The 20,026-nt window shown below is 46.2% G+C and overlaps 1 protein-coding gene across 1 annotated transcript in view; it reads right to left on the bottom strand.

The window, feature by feature from the left end:
• Positions 1–8,135: 8,135 nt before the first annotated feature.
• The window catches only part of LOC142245404 (cytochrome P450 2W1-like), a 30,219-nt gene continuing 18,328 nt past the window's right edge, over positions 8,136–20,026 (bottom strand). The window contains exons 8-9 of the mRNA XM_075318077.1: positions 12,204–12,345; positions 8,136–10,584 (exon numbers count right to left, since the gene is read on the bottom strand). Coding sequence (XP_075174192.1) covers positions 10,403–10,584; positions 12,204–12,345 — 324 coding nt within the window. The 3' untranslated portion in view covers positions 8,136–10,402. The remainder of the gene's footprint in view (positions 10,585–12,203; positions 12,346–20,026) is intronic.

Here is a 20,026-nt window from a genome sequence, read left to right as displayed (position 1 = left end):
CAGGAAACACGTCAGGCCGGGTGGTAACCAGGTAGCGTTGACCGGAAGACTGCCACGAAAGCGCCCTGTCGGCCACGTGTGTAGGACACGTCAGGCCGAGCGGTCCTCCGATTAGCGTTTCTGGCCACCTCTCGACTGGCCACGTGTGTGTAGGACACATCAGGCCAGATGGGTACACCAGTAGCGTTGACCGGGAAGCCGAGGAAAATAAGGAACACCCTGTTAACTCCACAGGGGTCCTGGAGTACACTGTCTGTGCGCGTAGGGGGCACAACCGGACAGGTGCCGCAGCAGGTGCTTTGTCCGTGTGCGTAGGGGGCACAATTGGACAGGTGGCGCAGCAGGTGCGTTGTCCGTGTGCGTAGGGAGCACAATCAGACAGGTGGCGCAGCAGGTGCGTTGTCCGTGTGCATAGGGGGCACAATCGGACAGGAAGCACAGCAGCCGCAGCCCAGTTAATGCCACTGGGCTGCTATAGCAAGACTGGAACGGCAGGAGGGAAGCACGGCGCCTGACCCTGATGTGCCGAGCCACGAATCTTGGCGTGACAGGCACCGTTCGCCTAACCCTACCTACCGCTTCCCAACATAGGCTTATGCCGCAATGAGGCTCTAACATGGAGGTGTGCTCTGACTAAGCAAAAGTGAAGACTGCGCACCTCCATGTTGTCTCCAGCCCCTTTTATAACCTGGGTCCGCCCCAAACCCAGGGTGGAACCACCAAGGTCCAATAGCAGAGTGCCATGTCATCAGTGACGTCACATGCGACCTATCCGGAACCGCCACGTCATTGATGACCTCATGGCAGCCACGCCCCAAACACTTCACCAGTCATCGTCTGACGACCAATACTGAGGTGCCAGATCATAGGGGCGGGCCTCTGCGAGCCAGTCCGGAGTTGCCACGTCATCAGGACACCTGACACCCTCTGCCCTATCAGGGCCTGCCACCTCACGGACATGCTCAGGGAGGTCCTTACCGGACCTAGCCTCTGATGCACTAAGTGCCTGAGCATGCTCAGTAACCTGAGCTACAGGCTTAGAAAGCAGACTATCAGTTTGAGCATGCTCAGTAGCCTGAACTGAGGACTTAGTCTCAGACATAACACAAACAGGCTGAGCATGCTCACTAGGCAAACCACCGGGCTTAAACTCTGGCTGGGGTAAATCGGCGCACGCATGCGCACTAGCCGCCTCTCCACACTTAGACGTGGTGGAAGGAACAGCCAACTGGACCACCCGAGGCACGGCCAAGAACGGCAGCCGGCGCCTGGGCGCAACAGGAACCGCAGCAGGCTGCTTGCGGCTATGGCGGCGCCGGTTCGTAACACCTTACACACAGAGGGATTTATTCCTATATATTATATTGAGTCATTAGACACAGAGGGATCTATTCCTATATATTATAGAGTCATTACACACAGAGGGATCTATTCCTATATATTATAGAGTCATTACACACAGAGGGATCTATTCCTATATATTATATAGAGTCATTACACACAGAGTGAGTGATCTATTTCTATATATTATATATAGCCATTACACACAGAGGGATCTATTCCTATATATTATATAGAGTCCTTACACACAGAGGGATTTATTCCTATATATTATATTGAGTCATTAGACACAGAGGGATCTATTCCTATATATTATAGAGTCATTACACACAGAGGGATCTATTCCTATATATTATAGAGTCATTACACACAGAGGGATCTATTCCTATATATTATATAGAGTCATTACACACAGAGTGAGTGATCTATTTCTATATATTATATCTAGCCATTACACACAGAGGGATCTATTCCTATATATTATATAGAGTCCTTACACACAGAGGGATTTATTCCTATATATTATATTGAGTCATTAGACACAGAGGGATCTATTCCTATATATTATAGAGTCATTACACACAGAGGGATCTATTCCTATATATTATATAGAGTCATTACACACAGAGGGATCTATTCCTATATATTATATAGAGTCATTACACAGAGTGATCTATTCCTATATATTATAGAGTCATTACACACGGATGGATATATTCCTATATATTATATAGAGTCATTACACACAGAGGGATCTCTTCCTATATTTTATATAGAGTCATTATACACAGAGGGATCTATTCCTATATATTATATATGATTTCAGACAACAGGAGAAAAGCAGATTTAAATACCGCGCCAAACCACAGGAGTCCAGATGAAGTTAGTAAATCTTTTTTCTTTATTTTCACAGGTCTACGCGTTTCAAGGACATATCCGTCCTCTTCCTCAGGACAAAATGCTGAGAATACTATAGCCTATATTATATAGAGTCATTACACACAGAGGGATCTATTCCTAAATATAGGAATAGATCATTCTGTGTGTAATGACTCTATATAATATATGTGTTTCCCTTTTTGTACTGAATTACTGAAATAAACTTTTTGATACTCTATTTTTATTGCGATGTACTTGTATTTGCTTGCTGCAGTTTTGATAAAATTACTATTTCCTGTCACAGAAAGCTGAACTCTGTATAACCCCGCCCACATCACTGATTGGCAGTTTTCTGTGTGCATTGTGATAGGCAAAAAGCTGCCAATCAGTCATGGAGCAGCATTACACAAAAAATGAATATGGAAGACTACATGGCAGCAAGTTCATTGATCCTTTAATGATAATCTCCTGTTGATAAAACAGTGCTTTTTATCATAGTAAGTGACACATCGCTGAATTCATGGTCTTTGTCTCCACATTATGCTGTTCCCTCAAGTCTAGATGGTCAGTTGCGTACCCCATGATGGTGATTGTGGCGAAAAAACATGAGAGGAGGCTGGCGCTGATGTTATTAACCAGAAGTAAACTTGACTGTTAAATAGCAGTAGATGTAAAACAGCAGAATCATAGAATGGTAGAGTTGGAAGGGACCTCAAGGGCCATCGAGTCCAACCGCCTGCAAGTGCAGGTTTTCCTAAATCATCCCAGCTATATGTTTATCCAGCTTCCCCTTGAAGATTGATGGAGAGCTCACTACCTCCCGCGGTAGCCTTTTCCACTCTCTGACTGGCCTCACTGTGAGATGGTGGTAAAATCTTCATGGGTACACTTCTTCTAGTCACAGAGCCATAATTCTTAAGGCAGGTTCCAGTATCAACACAGCAGATACGGGAGTGGGGAGTGCTGCACAGTACATCCCTCCAGGGAACATGCTGGAGTCCTATACTGACACTCTGGATTTCTTCCACCCTACAAGGTTTGTGTACACCTGTGGGCATCCATATCCCAGTACCCTCTCATCATGATTATGTATTGTAAGTGTGGTAGACTAGTTGCTGTTGTGTTGCTGCCCCTGAAGACATCAATGCATTGATTTGTTGTGTAATGTAATGTGAATGATGTCTTGTGTCTTTTGTATATAAAATATTATGTGAACTGTGATGATAATGTGTGGATTGCAATGTAATGTAATGTATTGTAATGTGTAACATGGGATGTGTAGTGTTGATAATGTGTAATGTGAAGTATAGTATAGCATTTGTGTAGGAAGTTACCGAACCATAGGTCAAGCAACAGTTAAGTGTTGGGACTGGAGTAGCCCAAAATGGGAGGGGTTAGTTGGTAGGGTGAAAGACAGTTCATTCTGGAAGAGTCAGTTGAGTTTGGAGAGTAAAGATCTAATGAGTGATAGTTATGGACTAATAGGTAGTGAAGGTCACATACAGAGGGTGGCAGTAACGGGATGAAACACTGGAGATGAGTGCAATCCATGAGAGTTGACTGAGACACAGAATGTGAACAGTGTTGAAACAAGAGACCGATCCTTCAACGAAACGGACCCAGACAATAGAAGCAGAGGACAGAACTCTAGTGGCCAGGCCCATTAGCCGTCAAGGTAACTGGTTTATTCTAACTGGCGTGTGACTGTAGTCGGCTTATTTGAGCAGATTGTCCCCGAGTGTCTGAAAGTGAGAGGCTCTACTCTGACCATGGTGATGGGACCCCTGATACTCAATCCTGTAAAGAGACTAGATATGGAGCTGCTGCAAGGGAAATTGACCGTCACGAGTTGTACTGCTAAGTTGTGCTAGAACCCACAGGACCAGTAAGATCCAAAGCAACCCAGTGAGAACTAGGACTGTGTCTGAATATGCCTTGTAGAACTTTAACGTGCTGGAAGATATACAGTCAGGGCCAGAAATATTTGGACAGTGACACAAGTTTTGTTATTTTAGCGGTTTACAAAAACATGTTCAGAAATACAATTATATATATAATATGGGCTGAAAGTGCACACTCCCAGCTGCAATATGAGAGTTTTCACATCCAAATCGGAGAAAGGGTTTAGGAATCATAGCTCTGTAATGCATAGCCTCCTCTTTTTCAAGGGACCAAAAGTAATTGGACAAGGGACTCTAAGGGCTGCAATTAACTCTGAAGCCGTCTCCCTCGCTAACCTGTAATCAATGAAGTAGTTAAAAGGTCTGGGGTTGATTACAGGTGTGTGGTTTTGCATTTGGAAGCTGTTGCTGTGACTAGACAACATGCGGTCTAAGGAACTCTCAATTGAGGTGAAGCAGAACATCCTGAGGCTGAAAAAAAAGAAAAAATCCATCAGAGAGATAGCAGACATGCTTGGAGTAGCAAAATCAACAGTCGGGTACATTCTGAGAAAAAAGGAATTGACTGGTGAGCTTGGGAACTCAAAAAGGCCTGGGCGTCCACGGATGACAACAGTGGTGGAAGATCGCCGCATACTTTCTTTGGTGAAGAAGAACCCGTTCACAACATCAACTGAAGTCCAGAACACTCTCAGTGAAGTAGGTGTATCTGTCTCTAAGTCAACAGTAAAGAGAAGACTCCATGAAAGTAAATACAAAGGGTTCACATCTAGATGCAAACCATTCATCAATTCCAAAAATAGACAGGCCAGAGTTAAATTTGCTGAAAAACACCTCATGAAGCCAGCTCAGTTCTGGAAAAGTATTCTATGGACAGATGAGACAAAGATCAACCTGTACCAGAATGATGGGAAGAAAAAAGTTTGGAGAAGAAAGGGAACGGCACATGATCCAAGGCACACCACATCCTCTGTAAAACATGGTGGAGGCAACGTGATGGCATGGGCATGCATGGCTTTCAATGGCACTGGGTCACTTGTGTTTATTGATGACATAACAGCAGACAAGAGTAGCCGGATGAATTCTGAAGTGTACCGTGATATACTTTCAGCCCAGATTCAGCCAAATGCTGCAAAGTTGATCGGACGGCGCTTCATAGTACAGATGGACAATGACCCCAAGCATACAGCCAAAGCTACCCAGGAGTTCATGAGTGCAAAAAAGTGGAACATTCTGCAATGGCCAAGTCAATCACCAGATCTTAACCCAATTGAGCATGCATTTCACTTGCTCAAATCCAGACTTAAGACGGAAAGACCCACAAACAAGCAAGACCTGAAGGCTGCGGCTCTAAAGGCCTGGCAAAGCATTAAGAAGGAGGAAACCCAGCGTTTGGTGATGTCCATGGGTTCCAGACTTAAGGCAGTGATTGCCTCCAAAGGATTCGCAACAAAATATTGAAAATAAAAATATTTTGTTTGGGTTTCGTTTATTTGTCCAATTACTTTTGACCTCCTAAAATGTGGAGTGTTTGTAAAGAAATGTGTACAATTCCTACAATTTCTATCAGATATTTTTGTTCAAACTTTCAAATTAAACGTTACAATCTGCACTTGAATTCTGTTGTAGAGGTTTCATTTCAAATCCAATGTGGTGGCATGCAGAGCCCAACTCGCGAAAATTGTGTCACTGTCCAAATATTTCTGGACCTAACTGTATGTCTGAAGTGTACAATTGATACAGAGAATGAACCTTTGAGAAAAGAGTTGTTGTTTGAAACGAACTGTTGTTCTGCTTGAGAGTACACGTCACCATTAGGTCCTGGCAAGGCAAAGTCAACCACTGTATGCGGCCTGCGTGGGTTCACAGTCCACACGACAAGTCCACACGCTTAGCCAGGACCAGCTTTCCTGCGTAGCATGCCATGATGTAGCATGCCATGATGTCTAGAGTCAATCCTTAGCCCGCAACTACTGCCCCGCAGCATTACGAGGTATTGTGACATAATTCCATCATCACTAAGGGAGACTTCTAAGATTCCTCCTACATCCATGAAAAACTGTGTAAACTAGGGGACCATGGCATTTCTCCTTCGGGGAAGACATCTGGCACAGGTATGTGCAGCTGGGGATTTGGTCTTTAAAGGGGTTATCTGGCCTAGATCCAGAAGTCTGCAGTCACATAGTCACACTGCACTGTAAGGATTCACCGGTTTCAGAGCCCGGAACAGTGGTCATATGGCAGCGAGTATGCGATATGCATACTCCCGGCTACATCCCATGTAGAGGGGAGCGGCCTCACTCAATTCAAATGTATTGAGCAAGACCACTGCCCTCTAATTGGATTCTAGCCAGGGGTATGCATATCGTATACTCACGGCCACATGAACACCGTTCCCGACTTTGAAACCAGCAAGTCCTTACAGCGCAGTGTGTGCAATGATTGCAGACTTATGGATTTAGACCAGACTACCCCTTTAATCCTCCTTTTCTTTAGAGCCATTCTTTATGTTATGCTATACTCTCTCAGATGGATGTGCTGTGTTGGCCTGCTGGAACGGGAGCGCTAAGGGCGGCTTTGCACACTATGACATCGCAGGTGCGATGTCGGTGGGGTCAAATCGAAAGTGACGCACATCCGGCGTCACTTGCGATGTCGTAGTGTGTAAATCCTAGATGATACGATAAACGAGCGCAAAAGCGTCGTTATCGTATCATCGTTGTAAGCTCCGACTTTTCCATAATTTTGCTGCAGCGATGGTACGATGCTGTTCCTCGTTCCTGCGGCAGCACACATCGCTGTATGTTACGCCGCAGGAGCGAGGAACTTCACCTTACCTGCCGCCGGCGGCTATACAGAAGGAAGGAGGTGGGCGGGATGTTTACATCCTGCTCATCTCCACCCCTCCGCCGCTATTGGCCGCCTGCCGTGTGACGTCGCTATGACGCCGCACGACCCGCCCCCTTAGGAAGGAGGCGGGTCGCCGGCCAGTGCGACGGTCGCAGGGCAGGTGAGTGCATGTGAAGCTGGCGTAGCGATAATTTTCGCTACCCAGCTATCACAAGATATCGTATCCGCGACGGGGGCGGGGACTATCGCGTGCGACATCGCAGCATCGGCTTGCGATGTCGCAACGTGCAAAGCCCGCCTATCTCTCCTCACATCTTAGCTATGGCTGCTCTTCTGTTACTCTACTAAACTTGCAGCTATGGTTGTTGCAATGTATAAACTACATCACACCACTTAACATGCATCTATTCAAGTATTAATAACATACATAAAACATTAATGTATTCCCCAGTTATGATAGTTTAGCAATGCTAAATAAGCTAATTTTTCAGATTGTATTTATGTTTTTAAAAAAAGGAGAGTGATTTGAGTTTTTTATATATATATATATATATATATATATATATATATATATATATTTATTTATATATATATATATATTTTTATTTTTTTTTTACATTTTTTATTAGCTATTAATATATTCATAGCTCACAGCCATCCCGGATTCAGCCGGACTGCCCCGATTTGAGTGCTCAGTCATGCTGTCCCAGCAGTCAAGGAATTGTCCAGACTTCCTCTTACCTATCCTTGCTGGCTCTGTGGCTTCTCTTCAGGGCTGGAATCTCTCAACATAAATTAAATAAACATTTATTTTCTCTGATCTTCCCGAGACTCAAACTTGTCAACTACTTGTAGAAATTTCTGCTGGCAGCCCTGATCAAAAGCTGCCAGGGACGCCATAAGGTAAGAGATTTGCAGCCTTCCATCCAGCCACCGGGAACCACTGATCGGTACTGTGGACTCTGAGTCCTATGAATCGATCCAATCATCTCAAATACTAACCAACCTGGATACAATGGGCCAGATTGAGAGAGTTAGGAGAATTCGGTATACTTGATCTGTAGTGTAAAAATTCAATGCTGGAGAGGAGCAACGGGGTTAATGCCGCGCTGCTGCTGAAGTAATAGACTGTTGATTTAATCAATTCTTCTTTATTTTACAGGTCTACATGTTTCAGAGGTCGGAGCCTCCTTCATCAGGACAAAGGAAAAATCAACAATGACCTGTAGTGTAGGCAGTGAACTCAAAAGCAGATTATACATGTACATAGAGATACATCTGTACATAGCAGTGTATTTCTATGTACCTGTATTTTAGTGGTGAAGAACTAATTAGATTGTTCCTATAACATTACTAAATAAACAATTGCGAAAATGTAATTTTCTCTTTTCCTGTGAATGTGTATGGGACTTGAACCGACAACCTCTACAGTTGCAGGCAGGAGCACAACCCAAGCAGATGATAGTAGTGTACAGAGATACGTTATACATAGCAATGTACTGTATTTCTATGTCCCGGTATTCTAGAGGTAGAATAAAAAAATATTTTTTTTCCTATCAAATAATAAAAAACAATTAAAACAATGCTATTTTAATGCACTTTTAAAAAATAATATCACAAGTCAGCACTTAACATGAACATATTTGCTGTCCCTGTAATGACCCGCACAACACAGTGATCACATAATTGAGGGTGATTAGTAAATTACATAAAAAAATCGTTCGATTATTTTTCTCAATTAAATCCATTAAAAATGTGATAAAAATATAACATAAATGCTGCATTTTTTCTACTGCTTTTTTTCTGCAGATGTCCGCACCACACAACACAATAACAATATTCTTTTATAATTATCACGTTTTCTGTTTATTTTATGCATTTTCCTTGTTATTTGATGATTGTTTTGGTGCAGATGTAAATCCGAATTTGTAATGCTTTCTTAATATTATAGAAAAGCTTTGATTCTGTGCTTAAAAATTGAGGTTTTTTACCTGCATTTTTTCAGGCATCACATAGAAAACCATAGAGGTAAAAAAGCACAAAAACCACACAGTTCAGCAGCGTCTAAGGGCGAAGATTTCATGAAATCACATCCACTTTGATTGAACATTTAGGTCGTGTTCACATGTAGCATAAATGCTGTATTTTACCTGCTGCTTTTTTTTGCATCAAAGATGTTGCTAAATTGTGCAGTTTTGGTGCCTTTTTTTCTCTAGAGGTTTCTATGTAGGGCCTAAAAGCACATGTAAAAACTAAGCTGCCAGTGCACCCTGGGCCCTTGTGACACATTTCGGTATATGCAGGAGTTGAGAGCCCGAAAGTGATGAGGTGCGTCTACCTGCCCATTTGTCCATCCCATATGACCTCTCATTCCACCATACAAGCTTCCATTTACCCACCAATTGTCCCACCTACCTACTACTCTTCTTGTGTCCCCCTCCCTGCTCGTGCAGTGTAAAGTTGGAGGCCGTCTCTGTCCCTACTGACTCCTGCCGGTCTGCAATAAGGTACAATTGCCTGTCTTACAGGGGATATTCTAGTAACCTAATACTTATCCCTTATACAAAACGTATGGGATAATTATTAGGCCAAGTTCACATGGTGGATCTTCAAGCAGAAGTTTGGTGCTGACAGCCACGCCAATATTCTGCCGAATATCCAAGGCGGCCGCTTCCTTCATGCCTCCCTTTCATCTCTACGGGAGACAGCGATGAGGATTGCGGAACGGCAGGTTTAGGGACTGTGGAATACTTAAGGCGTTGATGGCGGAGCTGGAGTGGATTCTCAAAGGGGCCCTGAAATTTCTGTTGGTAGCCCTAGTCAAAAGCTGTGCTGGAGACACCATAAGGTAAGAGATTTGAGGCCTTCTGTACAGCCGTCGGAAACCACCAGTCTGGACTGTGGACCCTGAGTCCTATGAATCGATCCGTTCATCTCAAGTCCCAACCATCCTGGACACAATGGACAGTCCAAGGATTTGGGTCTACGCCCTGCAGTCTTGGGCATCTGCTGAATGTTCTTCATTGCCATCAGGCCTTTGACATGTCCTCCTGCCAGGGTAGCAAAATGGCAAATGGGTGTGGCTAGGGGAGTGGTCAAAATTTGCCTTCTGCTTTGTCCCTCTTTCTGTTCTTCCAAAGTTGAGAGATATGTGTATGTGATACAAAGAGACACTTCAGTATATTAAGAACCAGTAGGAAAGTCTCAACAACATTATCTCCTTCTGACGTCCTACAATGAAATCCCTGGGTGCTACTGCCGACTTCTATTTCTTATACATGAGGCCATGGTCAGCCAATTGAAAAGTAAGAAAAAATGAGGTAACAGAGGTGACTTTTTGTCAATCAGTAAGGTGCCAGAAATCAGGGACCTCAACTGATGCTTTATCAAATACCTAAGACAAGTTCAGGAGTCCTGCGGACAAATTATGTTCATTTAGCACAACACTCCAGGTGAGGCTGAGGCCTTAACGTGAAACATGGATCAGCATCCAGGTCTAATTGACATTCCTTCATGCCATCTGGAGGGGTAAAGGTGAACTTTTGAAGTAATCCAGTAAAAAATATGAACAGCTCCATCTTTGCAAGGCTCTCTCCCAAACAAAGCCTGCGTCCTACAGGAAGAAAGACATAAATGTTAAAAGAGGATTAATGACTAAAGCTGAAAAAGTTAGGCCTTTCTAAGAAATTTAGGGATTTTTTGTCTGTCTTTATAATGATCATCAAAATTTTAGATCAGATTTTCGTCAGTTTTTGATCAGTGTTTAGTCAGTTTTAATGAATTAGGAGAGTCTGACTTCAACCAAACCTGCCTGGAAAATTGCCATCTTGTTGAATCGGGACCTTTGTGCCTCATTTATCAACAATGTCTTAAAGGAAACCTGTCTTTGTTGCCTAAAGCAACCAGACGCAGCTCAGCTATCATTTATTAACCATTTAACCACTTACGTATATGTACGTCCTAGGGCGAGCCCATGGTAATCTTCGCACATGTCTTCTGATCTGATCAGCAGACATGTGCGCCACCCGTTCCTGTTAACCCCTTGGATTGCGCTGTAAAACCTCTGACAGTGTGATCTAACTTGCTCTGGCAAGGCCGCGCTGTTACCACCCCCGCGTGACGCGATCATGGGGTGCCAATGTGTTGCCATGCTAGCATGGGGTCAGATAATGACCCCTGTCACTGTTATGACTCACTTCCTGTGAATTCCGGCAGAGTGCTTACACTCACAGGAATATAGCATTTCTGCTGATCAGAGTGGTGCTGAAGCACCGCTCTGATCAGCAGAAGCGATCAGACCCTACAGTCATAAAGTCACCGTAAAGGGACTAGTAAAATCAATATAAAAAGTTTAAAAAAAAAAGTTTTAAAAAATATAAAAAAATCTTAATATTTAAAATTACCCCCTTTTGCCCTATTGAGAATAAAACAATAAATAAAAAAAATACATATATTTGATATCGCCGCTTTCAGAAATGCCCGATCTATCAAAATATAAAATCAATTAATCTGATTGGTACATGGCGCAGCAAATGCCAAAATTAAATTTTTTTGGTCAACAGGGGATCAAAACATTGCATCTATGCAAAAATCATATAATTAACAATGCTAGCTCAAGACACAAAAAATAAGCCATCACTGAGCCCCAGATCCCGAAAAATGAGAACGCTACGGGTCTCGGAAAATGGTGACAAAAGCGCTTTTCTTTTTTTGGACAAACTTCTGAATTTTGTTTCACTTATATAATAATAAAACTATACATGTTTGGTATCTACGAACACGCACCGACCTGAGGCATCACACCAACATGTCAATTATACCACATAGTGAACACTGTAAGTAAAATACCCAAAAAAACAATCGTGGAATTTTCACTTTTTTTTTGCAGTTTCTTCGCACTTGGAATTTTTTTTCCCATTTTTCAGTACAACTAATGTACAACTTAAGTACAACTCGTCCCGCAAAAAAGCAAGTCCTCATATGGCAATATTGATGGAAAAATAAAAAAGTTAGGGCTCTTGGAAGAAGGGGAGGAAAAACATAAAATCGTTAAACAGCCCTTGTAAAATGAAAGCTGTGACGTGATTGGGTGTCAAAAACAATGTATACTGTGCGCTATGTTTCTTTGCATGAAGCAAACATTTTGCCAGGAAATCCATTGGCCAGGGCTACATGGCGCCATGTCTCCCCCAGTAGCTGGTGCGTGTTGTGTTTCAGTCAGGAGTGCGTTACCTGTGGAGAAGGGCACAAAAGCTTCTTTCTTTACAAATTTCCCCTCAGAATCTAAGAAATGGTTGGGATTAAACTGGAGTGGCGTCTCCCAGTGACGTTTGTCGTACAGCACCGATGTAAGCAGCGGGATCACCGTTGTTCCCTGGAAATAAGTTTGGTGGAAAATAAAATATATATATGTACTCGCACATTTACATGCGTATTTACATTAGGGAGACAAAAATAAAATATGCAAGTGCTGAAACATTACAAACATTCTACATAGTACACATAAAATACACACAAACACATGGCACACGCATATATGTCAGGGGGGGTAAGGCTCGGCCACCCCATACCTGCAAATCCATTGCACCCTAAAGACGCATCTTTTTAGGGCGGCCTATCACACTCCCTAATCAGATTCGATTCACATAGTCCCTCTACAACCTCTCACAACATAGCTCCACATCAAACTCCATGGCACCCAAAGGCATCTCAAGGCTCGGGCCCACTGGTCCAGGAAACCATTATCCAGCCTTATTTCCGTGAGATGGTTGGATTGTCATTGTAAATAAGCACTTGAACCTTGCCTCTCCCCCCATCTCATTGTAGATTGTAAGCTCTCACGAGCAGGGTTGTATTTTTTCCCCTCTAAATATTGTATTTCTATAACTGTTACTTGTTTGTATATGATCCTCCTGAATTGTAAAGCGCTACGGAATATGTTGGCGCTATAGAAATAAAGATTATTATTATTATTGCGTATGAAATGCAATGTTTAAAGGGAACCCTTCACCGGATGTTTATAATACTCACCTAACGGTCAGTGCGGTGCAGACTGGTCGGATGGGCGTCTCCGTTCTACGGGTCCGCGCCATCTTTTTTGGCCATCTTTGTCCTCCTCCTTCTTAAGCTAGTGTGGATGACGCGTTCTACGTCATCTACACTAGCCGGCATTGAGGTCCCGTGCAGGCGCACTGCAATACTTTGATCTGCCCTACTCAGGGCCTGCGCAGGACCTCAATGTCGGCCTGTGTGGATGACATAGAATGCATCATCCGCACTAACTTCAGAAGAAGGAGAAGAAAGATGGCCAAAAGAGGAGGCGCAGACCCGGAGAACGGAGACGCTTATCCAACCAGTTTGCTCCGCACCGACCGTTAGGTGAGTATTATAAACATCTGGTGACAGGTTCCCTTTAGGCCCTGTGCGCACTTACCGTTTTTTCCCACGGATTTCCTGCGGTTTTGCTGCATGTTTCTCTGCAGAAAATGTTCATAACATCTCTGCAGTGAATCACCAGCAAAACCTATGGAAAAAAAAAAAAATGCTGTGCGCACTATGCGGAATTTGGCAGCTGCATGTTTTGCTGCGGGATTCCCGCAGCAAAAACAATTGCATGTCACTTCTTTTCCGCACGTCGCTGCGGGATTTCACTCCATTGACTCCAATGTAATCGTGAAATCCCGCAGGGAATAACGCAGGCAGCAAATTCTGTGCGGTTCATTTCCTGCGTTATTCCCTCCGGTATTTCGTGGTTTACCTGCGGTAATGTACATCGCTGCCTGCGGTTTGCAGGGAAGTGATGTCATTATGCCAGGAAGAGGAAGCGGAGCAGAGTAAACACACAGATCACAGACACACACAGACATCACAGACATATAGAATACACATAGAAAGCAAACGGAAATATAGAAAACAAAACACGTGGGCTCCGCTGTATTTTTACCTTCCAGCCGAGGTAAGCACACAGCGGCGGCCCGGTATTCTCAGGCTGGGGAGGGGGGGGGCAGGGTTAATGTCCCCCGCCTCTCTCCCCCCTCTCACAGCCGAGAATATCAGCCCGTAGCTGCCCCGGGACTGTCGCATGCATTATGCGACAGTCCCGGAGTGTCCCCCGTCATTAACTCCTTACATTACCTTGATTGCCACCGCATCACGGCAACAAGAAGAGTCTTGTTGCCGTGATGCGGTGGCAATCAAGGTAATGTAAGGAGTTAATGGCGGTGGATTGCCACCACTAAGTCCAGGCTTGATCATGGCAGCGTCTATGTGACAGCTGACATGATCAACCCGTAAGTAAAGTGAAAAAACACACACCGAAAATTCCTTAATTTTAAATAAAACACAAAAAAGCTCCTGGTTCACCATTTTATTAACCCCTCCCAAACACACAGCTCCGGCGTAATCCACACGGCTTCGGCGTAATCCACGTCCTGCGATGCTCGCATCCAGAAGCGAGTGACACTGACACAGACTGAATGCAGCCTCGCAGTGAGACAGCTGAGGTAACCACAGGGCATTTCCCATGGCCGGTAATGTGAACACACTGCCGACCGTGAGAAATGCAGCGTGTGCTCACAGGTACTCTATCTATATATCTTTCTTCTATCTGTCTATTTATCTATCTATCTATCTCAGATTGAAATGACTTTTTTTTTTCCTTCAATGTGCTTTATTGCATTGAATGCAATAAAGCACATGTACCAACCCGCACGTGGCAAAACCGCGGCAATACCACAAACAATACTGTGGTAAAACCGCAGCAAACCGCATGTGGTTTTCGGGTGTGGTTTGCCGCATTTTTTTTACAGCGGGTGCGGTAATCTTTCAATGCCTGCGGAATTTTCTTGAGAAAATTCCATTTTCCAGTGCGCACAAAGCCTTAAAGTTAATGTTATGGTGTAATGTATTTAAACGACCACTAGGTGGCCACAATGTGTAAGCTGCTTCCCTGGTGCTCCAGGGCTAGAGGGAGTTAGTGAAGGGGAGGGGCTTAGTTTGAAAAGTAACGGTTAAAAAAATCAGTTAGGGTGAGGAGACTCCCTGAGAGGAGTGTGTCAGACTGCGTCTGTGAGAGACTTGGTGGAGGAAAAACCCCAATAACTTTAATTTGGCGTGACCTCCTGGGTTGAATCCAGGTGCCGGACACATAGTGTGGCTCGGGTGGTGGCCATTCCCTGATGGATACCTAACAAATCCCCTTGATCAGCGGACGGTCAGTGGGCTCTTGAGACAAGAGGAGGTCCTGACTAACCGGAAGGACTTGTTGATTCTGCTATGAACAATGAGGCTGAAGGAGAGGATGAGGAGCTTAGGGACCCCAACGGGAGCCCGAGTACCAGGGAAACGGTGACTCGTAAAATGTATGAATTATCTATTGCTAATGGTAGCCCCTTTGGGGAACAAGAATTTGCCCGCCTCTGGCGAGATAAAAGACTGTTTTTGAAGTTGACAAGCAATGAAGTTTGGTTGAAAGAACCTGTGACAGCATCCATGCTTGTGACGCATGAAGAAAAAATATGCTTATTACTGTATTGCACTAAAGTGGCGGTTGGCGAGCGGAGGAAGAACACCGGGCTGTGTACTATGTACATAGTAGGACATAAAGAAAAACACAATGACAAGGTATCTCTACAATACACCATGTTTGCATACAGCAGTTCTCCAGAAGCTGGATCACCATGCACCAAGACCGGAATCGCTTTCACTATATTCGGCATAGAGGATCAGGATCCACCATCTTTTAAAGGGCAGAGGCGGTTGTGATGTCTTCAGTAACCTGTGACCCCAGCAGCAACTCACAGACCAGCAGGAATTAAATCCTGCCAGACTAATCATAAGCAAGCACAAAACCGGCTCTGACTAAGCACCACAGAAGCACCAGGTGGCGTATCAGACTCTGCAGTGTGAACAGAGTCCAAAGTCACCATGATACCTGGTGCGTACATAGCAGCACACCGCATGACAGTTTGCTGCCACAACACCTTTCACGTAAATAAAACTGATTTTAACTTAAAACAAATCTGCCCCAATATGAATGTGTTTTTAAAGTAGATTTGTCACCAAATTTCACAATTTAAATTGCATACATTATTAAACATATTTGTTATACCTGATGGGACTGGTGTACTTACTGTGAGACAATCAATGTCAGCATGGCTCTAAATGCCTACTATTAAAGTCCAATAATAGTGAGAGAGTTCATGAATCCATGTGTGTTCACTCTCTGCTCACCCCAACCTGTCTGACAGACATAGCTTATGCTGAGCAGTGTGAGATCTCAGCAGCGAGGAAGGACACTGAGGAGCTTTCATTCAGGTCATGCAGGTGCAGATTTAAAAAAAAATATTATACAGCTAATCTGACATGGATTTTTACTCTAGGTACACCATCTTCATCAGGTCCAAGAAATGTATTAAATAATACATTTGTATTGTGAGATCTGGTGACATATCTTCTTTTAACCCCTTAACGACCTTTGACGTACTGGGTACGTCATGGTGACATGGTGCTAAACGACCCATGACGTACTCAGTACGTCATGGCGAAATCGCGGTCCCGGAGCCCCGGGGAGTGAAATTTGTTTAATTAAACGGTAGATTCGGGAAGGAGGGGACCTCTGCCTGACCTCAGGAGGGGTGGTGCCTCCGCCCCGAACCTACAGAGGCTGTGATTGGCTGACGAACGCCGCTCAGCCAATTACAGCCACTGTAATGTTCCAGCCATTGAAAATGGCTGGAACATTGAAATCCAGCCCTGATCAGTGCTGCTGTAGCACTGGCCATTGGCTGGAGCTGGGTGATCGATGCTTCACCCGCCCCCAGCTCTGATTGGAGAGACCGGTCTTGTGACCGCTCTCTCCAATCAATGTGGATCTGCGGCCTGTGACCGTCCCTGGAAGCCGAGGAGAGCGGTAAGTTGCTGTCCCCGCCGCCCGCCCCTGTCCCCGATCGCCCCGCAGCAGCTCCCGATCCACCGCTGTCCCCGCCGCTGTCTCCGATCGCCCCGCCGCTGCTCCCGATCCACCGCTGTCCCCGGCGCCACGCTCCTCATCCACCACTGTCCCCGGCGCCATGCTCCCGCTCCACCGCTGTCCCCGCCGCTGCTCCCGATGCACCGATGTCCCCGCCGCTGCTCCCGATGCACCGCTGTCCCCGCCGCCGCTCCCGATCCACCGCTGTCCCCGGCACCACGCTCCCGATCCACCGCTGTCCCCGCCGCCGCTCCCGATCCACCGCTGTCCCCGGCGCCACGCTCCCGATCCACCGCTGTCCCCGGCGCCATGCTCCCGATCCACCGCTGTCCCCGGCGCCATGCTCCCGATCCACCGCTGTCCCCGGCGCCATGCTCCCGCTCCACCGCTGTCCCCACCGCCGCTCCCGCTCCACCGCTGTCCCCGGCGCCATGCTCCCGATCCACCGCTGTCCCCGGCGCCATGCTCCCGATCCACCGCTGTCCCCGGCGCCATGCTCCCGATCCACCGCTGTCCCCGGCGCCACGCTCCCGATCCACCGTTGTCCCCGGCGCCATGCTCCCGCTCCACCGCTGTCCCCGCCGCCGCTCCCGATCCACCGCTGTCCCCGGCGCCATGCTCCCGCTCCACCGCTGTCCCCGGCGCCATGCTCCCGCTCCACCGCTGTCCCCGCCGCCGCTCCCGATCCACCGCTGTCCCCGGCGCCATGCTCCCGCTCCACCGCTGTCCCCGCCGCCGCTCCCGATCCACCGCTGTCCCCGCCGCCATGCTCGCCACTGTCCCCGCCGCCGTCGCACCCACCTTTTTCAGCCGCTGCTGCCCCTGAATCGGCCCCCACTGTTCCCGATCGGCGGCCGCCGCCTCCTTCATCGGCTGCCCCTTCTCCATCGCCACACCTCCTATCCCTCCATGTGCTGCAAGCCACCCTCCCCCCACGTGGGGGGAGGGTGGCTTGCAGCACATGTGGGGGGAGGGTGGCTGGCTTGCAGCACATGTGGGGGGAGGGTGGCTGGCTTGCAGCACATGTGGGGGGAGGGTGGCTGGCTTGCAGCACATGTGGGGGGAGGGTGGCTGGCTTGCAGGACATGTGCTGCAAGCCACCCTCCCCCCACATGTGCTGCAAGCCACCCTCCCCCCACATGTGCTGCAAGCCACCCTCCCCATACATGTGCTGCAAGCCACCCTCCCCCCGGGGCCCCCCCTCCTCCATGTGCCATCTCTCTCTCCCATCAGACTCTGCCCCCCTCCCCGATCTGCTGCCTGCTCTCTCCCATTTTCCATCTACTGCCCCCTCTCACCCTCCTCGATCTGTTGCCTCCTTCATCTGCTGCCTCTTCTGTCTGCTGTGATCCTGCTGCCTAGATCCATCCTGTAAGGTAGGTATCCCCATCTCACCCCCCCCCCCATCCTCTGCCGCTCCTCCATCCGCTGCGCCATTTCCCATCCATCCGCTGCGCCATTTCCCATCATCCATCCGCTGCACCCTTTCCCATCCTCTGCCGCTCCTCCACCCGCTGTGCCCTTTCCCATCTTCCATCCGCTGCGTCCTTTCTCATCTGCCACCCCGCCCTCTCGCATCGCATTATCCAGCGCAGTTGCTCGCTTCCAGACTGCAGTGGATGATGCGATGCGAGACTCGTGCATTGCTCTCACGTTTGGCACTGGTCTTAGTGGCAGGCGCTAATTTTTTTTTTTTTTTTTACTGATGTCTGTATTTTTTATTTCGCCAAACTAACTTTTTTTGTATGGGGGGGGTCTAGTTTCCAAAATGGGATCACATGTGGGGGAGCTCCATTGTTTAGGCACCTCAGGGGGTCTCCAAATGAAACATGGCGTCTGCTAATAATTCCAATCAATTTTACTGTGAAATGGCGCTCCTTCTCTTCTGAGCCCCGCCGTACGCCCAAACAATTGATTTCCACCACATATGAGGTATCGTCGTACTCAGGAGAAATTGCACAATACATTTTATGGTGCATTTTTTCCTGATACCCTTGTGGAAAAAAAAGCTACCTGTTTGAAAAAACAATTTTGTGGTAAAAAAAACAATAAAATATTTTCACGGCTGAACATTACAAACGTTTGTGAAGCCTCCAGAGGTTCAAAGTGCTCACTAAACAGCTAGATAAATTCCATGAGGGGTCTAGTTTCCAAAATGGGGTCAATTGTGGGGGAGCTCCATTGTTTAGGCACTTCAGGGGGGTCTCCAAATGCAACATGGCGTCCGCTAATAATTCCAACCAATTTTGCTGTGAAATGGCGCTCCTTGCCTTCCGAGTCCTGCCGTGCGCCAAAACATTTGATTTCCACCACATATGGGGTATCTGCGTACTCAGGAGAAAATGCACAATACATTTTATAGTGCATTTTTTCCTGATACCCTTGTGATAAAAAAAAAGCTACCTGGTTGAAGCAACAGTTTTGTGGTAAAAAAAATTTTTTTTCTTTTCACGGCTCAACGTTATAAACTTCTGTGAAGCCCCCAGGGGTTCAAAGTGCACATCAAACATCTAGAAAAAATATTTGAGGGCTCTAGTTTCCAAAATGGGGTCACTTATGGGGGAGCTCCATTGTTTAGGCACCTCGGGGAGTCTTCAAACCCGACATGGCGTCCGCTAATGAGTGCAGCTAATTTTGCACTCAAAAATTCAAATGGCGCTCCTTGTCTTCCGAGTCCTGCTGTGTGCCCAAACATTTGATTACCACCACATATGGGGTATCTGCGTACTCAGGAGAAAATGCACAATACATTTTATGGTGCATTTTTTCCTGATACCCTTGTGATAAAAAAAGCTACCTGGTTGAAGCAACAGTTTTGTGGTAAAAAATTTTTTTTTTCTTTTCACGGCTCAACGTTATAAACTTCTGTGAAGCCCCCAGGGGTTCAAAGTGCACATCAAACATCTAGAAAAAATATTTGAGGGCTCTAGTTTCCAAAATGGGGTCATTTGTGGGGGAGCTCCATTGTTTAGGCACCTCAGGGAGTCTTCAAACCCGACATGGTGTCCGCTAATGAGTGCAGGTAATTTTGCACTCAAAAATTCAAATGGCGCTCCTTGCTTTCCGAGTCCTGCTGTGTGCCCAA

This window comes from Anomaloglossus baeobatrachus, chromosome 7 (genome assembly GCF_048569485.1).
Source record: "Anomaloglossus baeobatrachus isolate aAnoBae1 chromosome 7, aAnoBae1.hap1, whole genome shotgun sequence".
Lineage (NCBI taxonomy): Eukaryota > Metazoa > Chordata > Amphibia > Anura > Aromobatidae > Anomaloglossus > Anomaloglossus baeobatrachus.
Note: the sequence above shows the minus strand (reverse complement) of the source record. Positions and strands in the feature narration are given on the sequence as shown.